General features: G+C 32.6%; 1 protein-coding gene across 2 annotated transcripts in view; it reads left to right on the top strand.

Moving 5' to 3' along the window:
• Positions 1 to 14,189, top strand: part of LOC105866638 (disintegrin and metalloproteinase domain-containing protein 5-like) — a 128,155-nt gene that overhangs the window by 21,121 nt on the left and 92,845 nt on the right. For both annotated transcript variants that reach the window (XM_012756090.3, XM_012756091.2), the window contains exons 8-10: positions 9,119 to 9,190; positions 9,387 to 9,550; positions 10,315 to 10,396. In XM_012756090.3, the coding sequence (XP_012611544.1) occupies positions 9,119 to 9,190; positions 9,387 to 9,550; positions 10,315 to 10,396 (318 nt within the window). The remainder of the gene's footprint in view (positions 1 to 9,118; positions 9,191 to 9,386; positions 9,551 to 10,314; positions 10,397 to 14,189) is intronic.

The following is a 14,189-nucleotide window of genomic DNA, read 5'->3' as shown; positions in this document are numbered from 1 at the left end:
TGGACATTTTAACAGTATTAAATAAGTCTTCCAATTCACAATCATGGAATATCTTTCCATTTATTTGTATCCTTTTGATTTATTTTAACAATGTTTGTAGTTTTCAGTGTACAAGCCTTTCACCTTATCAGTTAACTTTATTCCTAAGTATTTTACCTTTTTGATACTTCTCTTTTTCTTCTCTTTTTTGAGACTACCATACTGTGTCTGTTGTTTTGATTGATGGTTTCCCCTAAGTCCCTTATGCTTTCTTCACTTTTCTTCATTCTTCGTTGTTTTTATTGCTTTGCCTCTATACTTTTTAACATCTTGATTTTTTTCCACTGATAGTTTTATCTGCCTCTTCAAGTATGCTGTTAAATTCCTCTAGTGACTTTTAAAATTTAGTATTGTATCTTTCAGCTCTAGAATTGCTGTTTTATTCTTCTTCATCATTTCTGTCTCTCTTTTGATATTCTCATTTTTTTTATACATTATCTCCCAGATTTTGTTCAGTTGTTTATCTGTGTTTTATTTGAATTATTTGACTATCCTTACAACAACTATTTTGAATATTTGTATGGTAATTGACATAACTCCTTTTCTTAGGGTTGGTTTCTGGAGAATTAATTTGTATTTGTTACTTTGATTCAGGCATGTTTCCTTTTTTGTTTGGCATACCTTATTACTTATTAACTTATGTTGGGACTTATGCATCTGAAAACTCAACCACCTCTCCTGGTCTTTTCAGTCTGGTTTTGTACAGGGAGGCTTCTACTAATCAGTACTGTTAGAGATCCTGAAGACTTCTCAAGGCTTTTCTAAGGATGTGTCCTCTCTGGATTTGTGCATGTAATCTCCTAATTGTGTTGTTTGTTGTTATTGTTTTAATTGTGTTTTAGGATTACTTCACATATTCTGGATATTAATCTCTATCTGATATTAGATTCACAAATATTCCCTCCCATTCTATAGGTTGCCTTTTTACTCTTTGTTAATGGTGTCCTTTGATGCACAAAAGTTTCAAATTTTATGTGGGCTCTCTGTGTGTCAAATTATAGTTCCTTCCATTTATCAAAAGCCACACTCATAAATTCTTTTAAAAACAGACATCTTTACTTTGGGAGGCCTGCCAAGTTACGGTGTGACAACTCCCTAAAATTCTTAGAAATCTTTTTGTATAATGAGAGTATCTACTAAGCACAACCTTAAATCTTTCAAAGGTCTTAACAGTGTATTATAGCTACACCCTTGATATGAGAGTACTTTTTACTTTGAGCTTGAATGATTGGAAATGAGAATTCTTGCAAGTTCAGTGTTCTTTTCCTTTATCTTATGTTTTTCTTTCTTTACCTTATCATAAGCAGCTAATATAAGCTAATTGAAATATTCAACACTCTGATTTTAAATTATCTTTTGCCAATGTTTACAAATTGATTAGGTACATTTTTAAAAAAATCTCACAAGATTTTCAATTGTTTTGTTACTACATTTTAATAGATCATTACTTTTTCAAGGATAATAGTAGTTTCCTTATTGTTCTTGTAGCCTATGATGACAAGTTTGCCACCTTTTTTCCAGCCTTTGCTAAGGAAGAGCTCCTTTGATGCATCTAGAATCATGGATTGCTTTCTTAGACCAGGTTCTTAAAAGATGACTTAGCAAATTTCAAAAAGATAGAAATTGTGCATAGTGTGTTCTTTTACCACAGTGGATGTATGCTAGAAACCACTTAGAAAAAGATAACTTTTCTGTCTCACCTCACATGTAGTGCTGATGGAACCAATGTCCAACAATATGGACACCTGAGGGAGGAAGAGATTAAAGGATCCTGGGGGAAAAAAAAGACTGGACACCTGAGGCAGCTAGAAAAAAAGCCCAGAATCTCTTGCTGGGATTATTGGGTTAAGGTATTTACCAGTCAAAGCCAGTCCATAAAGACTGGAAGAGGGGAGGCTGTTTCTTCAAATGTGTGGACACTAATGTAAAGTTACAAGGCTTATGAAGAATTCAGGAAAATCCAACATAATCAAAAGAACTAAATAAATATTTCATAACTGACCTAAAGACACCAAGATTTATAAAAAATGCCTGACAAAGAATTAAAAATAATTGTCTTAAGGAAGCTCAGTGAATTATAGAGAACTCGGACAATTAAGGCAAATCAGTAAAACAATACATGAACAAAACAAGAATATTAACAAAGAGAAACAATAAAGAACCGAATGCAAATTATAAAGCTGAATAAGACAATAACTGAACTAAAAAATTTACTAGAGGAATTCAATAGCAGACTTGCTCAAGGAGAAAAGGAACCAGTGAAACTACATGACAGGACATTTGAAATTATCCAGTAAGAGGAGAAGAAGAAAAATAAAACACAAAAAAGAGTAAAGAAAGTTTAAGGACTTATGGGATAGCATTAAGTAAACTAATATATGCATTATGAAAATTTAATGTAACAAGAGATACAGAAAGGAGTAGAAAGCCTATTTAAGGAAATAATGGATGAAAATTTTCTAAATCTAGGGAAGAATATGCATATACAGATTCATTAAGCTTAAAGAACATCTAAAGGGATTAATCATTAGAAGTTTACATTAAGACACATGATCAAATTGTCAGATATTAAGTACCATGGGAGAAGTTTTAGAAAATTAATTTTAGTTATTTTAATACAAAATGAATTCCCTTACCTGTATATATTGTATAGTGATGAGTCTGGGCTTTTGGTGTATCCATCACCTGAGTAGTGTACCTTGTACCCCATAGGTAACTTTTCATCCCTCACCCCTTCCAACCCCCCCCCCCGGTGAGTTTCCAGTGTCTATTATACCATTCTCTGTGCCCTTGTGTAGCCATAGTTTAGCTCCCACTTATAACTGGGAACATGTGGCATTTATTTTTCTGTTCTTGAGTTATTTCACTAAAGTTAATGTTCACCAGTTCCAACCAAATTGCTGCAAAAGACATTCATTAATTCTTAGCACTGAGTAGTACTCCATACATAATGAATAATGAAAGTACATTTTCTTTATTCACTTATTGGTTAATTGGCACTCCTTTTCATATTGATTTCTAGCTTTATTCCACTGTGGTCTGAGAAGATAACTTGATATGATCTTGATTTTTAAAAATTTGTTAAGATTTGTTTTGTAGCTTAAAATATGGTCTATCTTGGAGATGTTACATTTGCTGATGAAAAGAATGTATATTCTGTAGTTGTTGGGTGATATGTTTTGTAAATGTCTGTTAAGTTCATTTGGTTTAAAGCTCAATTTAAATTTCATTTTTTTCTTTTTGTTCATTTTGTGTCTTGATGATCCTTTCTAGGGTTGTGAGTGGAGGGTTGAAGGTTCCCACTATTGTTTGGCTATCTATCTCTATCTTTAGGTCTAGTAATATTTGTTATTTGAATCTGGGTGCTCTGCTATTGGGTGCATGTGCATATATATTTAGGATCACTATATCCTCTTACTGAATTGATCCTTTTATCATTATATAATGACCTTATTTGTCTTTTTTTTTTTTTTTTGAGACAGAGTCTCACTTTGTTGCCCAGGCTAGAGTGAGTGCCGTGGCGTCAGCCTGGCTCACAGCAACCTCAATCTCCGGGGCTCAGCGATCCTACTGCCTCAGCCTCCTGAGTAGCTGGGACTACAGGCATGCGCCACCATGCCAGGCTAATTTTTTTTTTTGTATATATATTTTTAGTTGGTCAATTAATTTATTTCTATTTTTGGTAGAGACGGGGTCTCGCTCAGGCTGGTTTCGAACTCCTGACCTTGAGCAATCCGCCCGCCTCGGCCTCCCAAAGTGCTAGGATTACAGGTGTGAGCCACCGCGCCCGGCCCTATTTGTCTTTTTAAATTTAAATTTTGTTTTATCAGATATAAGTAGAGCTATTCCTGCTTGCTTTTGGTTTACATTTATGTGGAATATCTTTTTCCATCCTTTTACTTTCAGTCTATATGGATCTTTAGGGGTAAGGTGAATTTCTTGTAAGTAGCATATAGTTGGAACATGGTTTTTTAAATCCATTCTGCCAATTTATATCTTTTATGTGAAGAATTTAATCCATTTACATTCAAAGTTAACATTGATATGTGCACTTTTGTTCTTGTCATATTGTTAGTTGATATCTAGTTGTTTTATAATTTATCTGTTGCTTTTCTCTCTTTTTGTCTCTGTGGTTTGCTGAACTTCTGTCATGTTGCCATTTATTCCATTCTCTTCCTTTTCATTTGATTGTTTTGTAAGACCTGTAAATTTTATATTTTTGTGTATTTTCATGATGGTGTATATTGACCTTTTGTTTCTATATTTAAGATCCCTTTGAGCATTTTCTGTAGGACCACTCTACTGGTGATGAATTCTAACAGTGTTTGTCTGAGAAAGACTTTCTCCTTCATTTTTGTAGCTTATTATGGCAGGATATAAAATTCTTGGCTGACAATTTTTTGTTTTTCAGCCCTTTGAAAATGCCATCCTATTCTTTTCTGGCGTGGAAAGTTCCTACTGAGAGGTCTACTAAAGTTCCTGCCTGATAGGGTTTACTTTATAAGTAACTTTTATCTTGCTAATTTTAAAATTCTCTCTTTCACCTTGACTTTAGTCATTCTGATTATAATATACTGTGGTAAAGTCCTTTTTGGAATGTATTTGCCTGGGGATCTTTGGGCCTCCTGTATCTGAATATCTAATTATTTTGCTAGTCCTGGGAAGTTTTCATTATTTCCTTAAATAGTGTTTTTAAACTTTTCAATCTCTCTTTTCCCTTAGGAATTACTGATAATTTATTGGCTCAGATATCTCAAAGGCTTTATTTTTTCTTTTTTCCTTACTTTTGTCTGACTGGATTATTTCAAAATAACTGAGATTCTTTTGTCTTCTTGGTCTAGTGAAGCTTTCAAATGTGTTTTGTATTTTTCAGTGACTTTTTTAGCTTCAGGATTTCTGTTGGTTCCCCCTCCCCCCCAGTATCTCTCTCCTTGGTAATTTCTCTTTTATACCCTGAAGTGATTTTCTGATTTCTTTGTATTGGTTTTTGTATTTCTCTTGCATCTTGTTGAGCTTCTATAGAATCTATATTTGGAATTCTTTATCTGGCATTATGAGGAATCCTTTTTGGTTGAGATCCATTGCTGGACAATTGTTGTGGTCCTTTGGTGGTATTATATTTCCTGTGTTCTTCCATTGATATCTTCATGTCTGATTTAACAGTCTTTTGTTCCAATGTTTTGAAATTGCTTTTGAAGGGGAGAATTTTTTGGTGAAGATTATATATATATATATATAAATATATATATATATTTATGTATATACACACACACACATAGATACACACACACACACACACACACATATATATATATATATATGTAGTTGGTTGAGTGAGACACTTTGGTTTTGATTTGTGGAGCATGCAGTATTGTCTTTGTATGCTTTCTTATTCATTACACAGTTTCAGTGGTATCTGTTCCCCCTTTGTGGGTAGGGAACAGTTAATAGTTGAGATTGTGGTGCAGTTTTGGTGGGGACTTGAATGTCCAGCCAAGTCAGTCTTTGGGCTCCAGTGATGGAAGCAGTGGGCTGAGTACACTGATTTTAGACCCCAGAGCAGCTTACATGGGCATCACTGTGCCCAGCTATTGTTATTTTCTGTCTTTGTTGTGTTTCTTTGTTAGTGTATTCTTGGGAGCCAATTCTTGGGCCAAAATAATTATATTTGAAGTGAATTTTTTATAGAATCATATAATTGGATTATTATTTTTAAAATCCACCCTTTGTCTTTGAATTAGTATATTCATACAATTTACATCTAGGGCAATTATGGATATATTAGGGCTTAATGTTGTCATTTTATTTTTGTTTCTATTTGTCTTCTGTTTTTTTTCTTTTTCTTTTTCTCTTTTTTAAGAGATGGAGTCTCACTGTGTTGCTCATACTGGAGTAGAGTGGCTATATAGTCCCATGAGCCCTCTAGTGATCAACATGGGAGTTTTTACCTGCTCAGTTTCTGACCTGGGCTGCTTTATGCTTCCTTAGGAAACCTGGTGGTCTCTGTACAGGAGGTCACCATATTGATGCCAAATTTAGTGCAAACACCTGATCAGCATAGTGCACTATAGCCCAGAACTCCGGGGCTCAAGAGATCGTCCTACCTCAGCCTCCCTAGTAGCTGGTACTACAGGCACATACCATCATGCCCAGCTCTTGTTATTTTCTTTGTTTTATTTGTGGGTTACTTGAACAGTTTTAAATATTTTTATTTTTATTTATTTATAGTGGTCTTGAGCATATATCCTTGTGTAGAACTTAATATAATTGTTACTCTAGAAATTATGTATTTGTATATATATTAATATATACACATACCTTACCTCAGTCTGCTGGTATTGACATTTTAGCAGTAGAAACCAAACCTCTATTTGTGTTCTTTTTTTTTTTTTTTTTTTTTTTTTGAGACAGAGTCTCACTTTGTTGCCCAGGCTAGAGTGAGTGCCGTGGCGTCAGCCTGGCTCACAGCAACCTCAATCTCCGGGGCTCAGCAATCCTACTGCCTCAGCCTCCCAAGTAGCTGGGACTACAGGCATGCGCCACCATGCCCGGCTAATTTTTTGTATATATATTTTTAGTTGGTCAATTAATTTATTTCTATTTTTGGTAGAGACGGGGTCTCGCTCAGGCTGGTTTCGAACTCCTGACCTTGAGCAATCCGCCCGCCTCGGCCTCCCAAAGTGCTAGGATTACAGGCGTGAGCCACCACGCCCGGCCTTATTTGTGTTCTTTTATATCCCCCAATATTATAATTGTCTTAAATATTTCCTCTACATATATTGAAAACCACATCAAACAGTGCTATAATTTTTCTTTCAACTGTCAAACATAGTTTTTATAATGTGAGAATAGGAGGAAAGTTTATTGTGTTTATTTTTGCTCTTTTCTTTGTTCTTTCTTAGTTTCCAGTATTTTAAGATTTCTTCTTTTATAATTTCCATTCTGTTTAGAGAACTTTATTTAGCCATTCTCATAGGTAGGTATCCTGTTGGCAGATTGTTTTCCTTCAGATATTTATTTTCCCTTCATTTCTGAAGGATAATGTTACTGGATATAGGATTTGGCATTGATAGTTCTTTTCTTTCAGCACATGAAAATGTGTCACCTTTTTTTGGTTTTTATGGTTTCTGATGAGACATCTGCTTCCCATTTGTATTATTTTTCCTCTGTAAGAAGGTATTTGTTCTCTCTTGCTGCTTTCAAGTTTTTTGGTCTATATTTTGATTATGAATTTGATTCAAAGTTTGATTATGATGTGCCTTAGTGTAGATTTCCTTGGATTTATCCTGTTTGGGGCTTGCTCAATTTCTTTAATTTGTAGGTATATATGTCTTTTCCCAAATTTTTAATTTTGTCAGCCATTATTTTTTCAAATACTTTTGCAGGCCTATCTTCTTTCTCTTCTCCCTCTAGGAGCACACTGACAAGAATATTAAATCCCACAGTTTTGAGGTCTTCTTTATATTTTCAGCCTAATCCTCTCATTCCAATTGTGTAATTTCTTTTGTTCTATTGTCAAATTCACTGCCTTTTCTTCTGCCTTATTTGTTCTACTGTTGAGCCAATCCAATGAGTTTTTTAAAAATTTCTGTTACTGTATTTTAAATTTTAAAACTTTCATTGATTTTTGTCTTCCGCTTTGCTGATATAAAATAAAACCACATACTTACAACTAACTGATCTTCAACAAAGCAGACAACAATGTATACTGGCTAAAGGAAGCTCTGTTCTATAAATGGCACTGGGAAAACTGGAGAGCCACACGCAGAAGAATGAAACAGAACCCCTATTTCTTGCCATATACAGACATTAATTCAAGATGGATAAAAGACTTAAATGTACAGCATGAAACCATAAAAATTCTAGAGGAAAACATTGGAAAAATTCTTTTGGACATAAGCCTAAGCAAGGAATTTATGAGTAAGACTCCAAAGGCAAGTACAGAAATAACAAAAATAAATAAAGGAGGCTTAAATTAAGAAGCTTCTGCATAGCAAAAGAAATAGTCAACAGAGTAAATGGACAACCTACACAATGGGAGAAAATATTTGCAAAGCATACATCTGATGAGGGACTGATATCCAGAATCTACAAAGAGCTTAAACAAATCAGCAAGGAAAAAACAAACAGCCCCATTAAAAAGTGGGCAAAGGCATAAACAGAAGTTTTTCACAAGAAAATAGACAAATGGCCAGTAAACACATGAAAAAATGTTCATCATCACTAATCATCGGGGAAATGCAAATTAAAACCACAATGAGATGCCATCTTTTTTAACATTAAAAACTTCTGTTATTAATTTTGATAGTATATTAATAGAATTTACCACTTTAATACTAAGTAATATATTGATGAAATGCGTTGCATTAATAGGTCAAAAGATAAGAATCTTTATCATTTTTGTATGTTTCAAAAAGTCATTTGATAAAAATTCCAACTGCATTTTAATAAAAGCTTTAGTAAATAGGAAGGCTTATAAATAGGTGTTTTTCATCATGATCTAGAATACTTATCTTAAACTGAATATCACTTAATGATGAAATATTTGAGAATTTCCAGTGAAAAATCAGCAGTAAGGTTCACGTACCTAATATTACCATTGCTATTTAATATTGTGCTGGTATTTTAAAGCAATTAGATGTAAGAGGAGCTTATTGGGGGAAAAAAGAAGAACCTGTGTTACATTGTGACATCAAAGGAAGTTTCTAAACACAATATCCAGTATCACTTTGATGGTGATCCTGTCATTTAATATTTTCCCTCTTTCTGCATATATTTTATGGTTTGGGATTATATTTATAATTTTAGAAATAAGTATTTTGAAACATCGCATTTTAACATTGAGGATTCAATTTTCATAAACAATAAGTTGTGCTTCAAATTGAGTGCATTAAGTGTTTAAAATCATGTTATTAAAGATTTTTATTAAATCATTATTTATATGTAATTATTGATTTCCTGGATTTCAGTTGGAATGTAGTTATATGGCTACTTTAGAATATAGCGTGTTATACAAGTAAAGGGACATGATATGTTAATCACATCTACTAGTTTTTAAAAATCCTTTTATCATTTTCAGTTTGATTACATGGGCTCTGACATAAAGACTGTAACACAGAAGGTGATTCAGATAATTGGCCTTGTTAACACTGTAAGTTTTTGAAACTATTTCCTTTATATATTTTGGAAAAATATAGACAATACGAATTGATGTGTATGGTATTTTGCTCTGCTATCAAAGAGTTTCCACAACCAAAATACTGTCCTCAATGTGTTAAACATATTTTTATAAGTTTAATATAATGTTCAAATTTATTTAAAATTATTTATCTATATTTTCCTTTTAGATGCTTACCCAGTTAAAACTGACTGTTATGATATCTTCCATTGAAATCTGGTCAAATAAAAATAAAATTTCTACTACAGGGCATCCTAATAATCTATTATTAAGATTTTCAGACTGGAATGACAGGCATCTCAAGCCAAAACATCACATTACGTACTTATTTGTGTAAGTGTAGTATTCTGCATTTTAAACATTAAAAGAATAACCAGAAATGGCTTAATATGTTAATTATAAAAAATAACCATTTACTTTATATATTGTGTTCTACAAATTTGATAGATACCACGGGATATAAAAAAATGTAGCTAGCCTCCTTGTCCAAAAGGACCTATTGTAGGCAAAATTTATAATGTTTTATCAAACAACATAAAGTTAGTGATAAAAATACAATTCCATAAAAATCTTGAAATAATTAAAAGAGTTTACTTATGAATGACACAATGTCTTTGATATCCCTTGGTTTACAAGCTTTTATTATAAGTTATCATATTCCTATGTTTTTATCTCATCTAATTCTTATATTTTTATATTCTAATAAAATGCATATATTGAATTGTCTTACTCTGAATCTAATGTGCAGAAAAATCTGTTCATCTTTAGTGAATAAATGAATAAGGATGTCACAGAAAATTTAATTTTTAGAGCTATAAAGGTAGAGGGAACCAGTATAAAAATTACAATCATTAGTGTAATGGCCTTTTGAAGAAATTATTAGGTCTTGTACTTATTTCTGGATGTTTATTAAATTCAAAATTAAAAATGTATATTGAAATATTATTTAATATTGTAGCTTTGAGAAAAACATATTCAAATAGTATAATTCAGAGTAGCATGGTGCTTAGGATATTGTAATTGTTCAATAATGTTTGCTGCTATGAAAATTATTAATGATACTTTAAAATGAACTTCTGAGGAAAGTTATTTTTTAGCTTCAGGAAACATCCTACCTTTATAGGAACCACATTTCCAGGACGAATATGTGATAATAATTATGCTGTTGGAGTTGCTCTGGTATGTAATTATCTGGTTTGCTCTCACTATTTTCATATTTCAAAGTCTCCTAAATATTTTGAAGCATGCATAAATATATTATTTAGTTTACTCATCCTTTTGTATCTTTTACATTACTAATTTGGAGCATAAAAATAAAACGATGTCATTGTTTTTAATATAAATAGAAAATTTAAAAGTTGAACTGATCACAGTGTCATATTTTGTTTTCAAAAAACATATTTGGCTTCTGTAAGTCAAATTTTAATTTTTTTGAACAGTGGTATACTATGTATCAACATTTGTGTATTCAATGCAATATTTATGTTAATTAAACATATTGTCAATTTTTCTCTCTAATTGAATAATTGGTATACATTATGTGTTTTTTTTGTTAAATAATATCCATTATCTAATTTTTCCATTTTAAGGTAATTTTTTATTGCATTAAATTCTTTATTACATGTGTGGGAAGAGCAGACTGCTGTAAGAAAAAAACAGCCATCAAATATTTATAATCTTATGTATTCTGGGGAAAGGGAGAATGAGTTCTTACTATAGAGTCACATTTCATGTACAACCAAGTTGTATAAAATTAGAAAGGAAAACAAACTTAGAGTGCTTCAGAAAAAAGGTGTCTGCATTGATTTTTATGCTGACCTATTTGTACAGTTGGTTGACTTTTAGTATCACATACAAAGAAGCAAATCGTCATTGATAGATTACGCGTGTTTAAAACCAGTTCTGGTGTGTATGTCATTCCCATTACTTTAAAAGTCACATTTATTGATTAGATAAGTCTAAAGCCTGTTCTGGGATTATTTGTACCATGACTAAAGAACAGTCTGACACTTCTTAGGGACTTTATTCTCAGTCCCTGTCTTTGGACTTCCCTTAGCCAAGGCTTGAGGAAAGAGCATCAGCCGTTGTCTGCGTCCTCATTGCTATTGTTAATTATCCTTGAAAATAATGTTTCTTTGCTGAGGTGTGATTTTTAGATTGTGTGTGTGTGCTGGGGTGTGGGTGTGTGTAAAGCAAATAAAGCAAATGGTAAGAATCATTGAATATAAGTTGTTAGTATATGTGTTTTCCTGGTGCTATTCTTTAGATCTTAATTTTAATTGGATAGTTTTATAATAAAAATTTATAAATAAAAATAGTTAATATATGAGTTAAGCAAATATGCTATAAAATAGCAATATAAATTTAATTATAAATAAAAAAATTAATTATATTTTTATATCAGCAACAAATGGTTTTAAAATTAAATTTTATGAAGATAAATACCTATCACAATATAATAAAATTATTTTTACAAGTTAAGAATCACTTCCTTGAATATGGTAGCTTATTAAATTTTTTGATATAAGGTAGTTTAAGTCCTCTGTGTTCTGTGTCAATACTATTTGGTCTATATATACATTTGAACTTTTATATAAATTTTAGAATCGGCTTCTCTAGTTACTTGAAGACAGACCATACTGGATTAAGATTGTGATAGTGTTTAATTTGGGGAGAATTGACATCCATTCCACTAATGTGATTTATATCTCCATTTTTTTAGGTCTTTTTAAAAGACATTGTTTTATAGTTTTTAATGTTGAGTTTCATACATCATTAATTTTACTGTTATGTATTTTATGAGTTCTGATGCTACTGCAACTGGTATTGATTGTTTAATTTCACTTTCTAATTTTTTTATTCCTGGTATATAGAAATATGCTTTATTTTTATATATTTTATATATATCCTATATCCTGAATTTACATATGAGATACACTAATTGTTTTTGTACAGTCATTTAGAATTTCAAATATACATTATCATGTTGTCTGTGAACAAATACAGTTTTACTACTTCTTTTTCTTTCCTTATTTAACTCACTTGGACATCCAGGGCAATGTTTAATAAAAGTGATGAGAAAGGACGTCCTTGCTTTTTCCCCGAACTTAGGAAGAAAATGTTCAATAATTGAACCATTCAGTATGAATGTATTTATGGGGTATGTGTGCATTTGTGGGTTTCCTTTTTATCAGGTAGTGAAAATTTGCTTCTCTTCTTAGTCTTCTAAGAGTTAATATCATGAATTACCTGAATATTTGTCAAATAAATTTTCTTCCTTGATTGAGGTGATCATATCTTTCTTCTCTTCTGTTCAGTTAATATAATGATTACATAAACTGTTAAATTAGCCCAATTTTTCATTCTTAAGATTAAGGTTACATATATTGCCCATGCCTTCCACCCCCCTAGAGTCAGAGCTTCAAGCATGACCATCCCCACAAATGGTGCAAATCTCACTCATTATGTATGTATACACCTGCCCCCCCACCCCTCCCACCTGCCCAATACCCTATTACTGTAGTTCCTATGTGTCCACTTAGGTGCTGCTCAGTTAATACCAGTTTGCTAGTGAGTATATGTGGTGCTTGTTTTTCCATTCTTGGGATACTTCACTTAGTAGTATGTGTTCCAGCTCTAACTAGGAAAATACAAGATGTGCTATATCGTCATTGTTTCTTAGAGCTGAATTGTACTCCATGGTATACATATACCACATTTTATTAATCCACTCTTGGATTGATGGGCACTTGGGCTGCTTCCACAGCCTTGCAATTATGAATTGTGCTGTTATAAACATTCGAGTGCAGGTGTCTTCTTTGTAGATTGTCCTTTGTTCTTTTGGATAGATGCCCAGTAGTGGGATTGCTGGATCAAATGGTAGATCCGCTTGTATCACTTAAAGGTTTCTCCATATTGCTTTCCAAAGAGGTTGAACTAGTTTGCAGTTCCACCAGCAATGTAGGAGTGTTCCTCTCTCTCTGCATCCATGCCAGCATTTATTGTTCGGGGACTTTTTGATAAAGGCCATTCTCACTGGAGTTAAGTGATATCTCATTGTGGTTTTGATTTGCATTTCCCTGATGATTAGAGATGTTGAGCATTTTTTCATATGTTCGTTGGCCATTCTTCTGTCTTCTTTAGAAAAGTGTTTGTTCAAGTCCTTTTCCCACTTCTTGATAGGGCTGCTTGATTTTTTCTTACTGATTTTCATGAGTTCTAAGTAGATTCTAGTTATCAGCCCCTTATCAGATGTGTAGGATGAAAAAATTTCTCCCATTCTGTAGGTTGTCTGTTTACTTTCATGACTATTTCTTTGGCTGTGCAGAAGCTTTTGAGTTTGATCATGTCCCGTTTATTTATTTTTATTGCTGCTGTGATTGCCTTTGGGGACTTCTTCATAAACTCTTTGCCTAAGCCAATGTGTAGGAGAGTGTTTCCAACATTTTCCTCTAGAATTCTAATAGTTTCATACCTTAGATTTAAGTCTGTTATCCAGCGTGAGTTGATTTTTGTGAGAGATGAAAGGTGTAGATCCTGCTTCAGCCTTCTACAAGTGGCTATCCAGTTTTCCCAGCACTTGAAAAGGAATTCTTTTCCCCAGTGTATGTTTTTGTCTTATTTATCAAAGATTAGATGGCTATATGAGGATGGTTTTATATCAGGATTCTCAGATCTGTTCCACTGGTCAGTATTTCTATTTTTGTGCCAATACCAGATTGATTTAATTACTACAGCTTTGTAGTGTAGTTTGATATCTGGCATATTAATACCTCCAATTTTGTTTTTATTGCCTAGAATTCCTTTTGATATGCGGTGTCTTCTCTGGTTCCAAATGAAGCATAAAAGTATTTTTTCTATATCTGTGAAGAATGATTATGGGATTTTAATAGATATTGCATTGAATCTGTAGATCAGTTTGGGTAGACATTTTAATGATGTTGAGTCTGCTGACCCACGAGCATAGTATGAA

Source organism: Microcebus murinus, chromosome 24, assembly GCF_040939455.1.
Source record: "Microcebus murinus isolate Inina chromosome 24, M.murinus_Inina_mat1.0, whole genome shotgun sequence".
Taxonomy (NCBI): Eukaryota; Metazoa; Chordata; class Mammalia; order Primates; family Cheirogaleidae; genus Microcebus; species Microcebus murinus.
The sequence above is the reverse complement of the archived record's forward strand: the minus strand, read 5'-3'. Positions and strand labels throughout refer to the sequence as shown.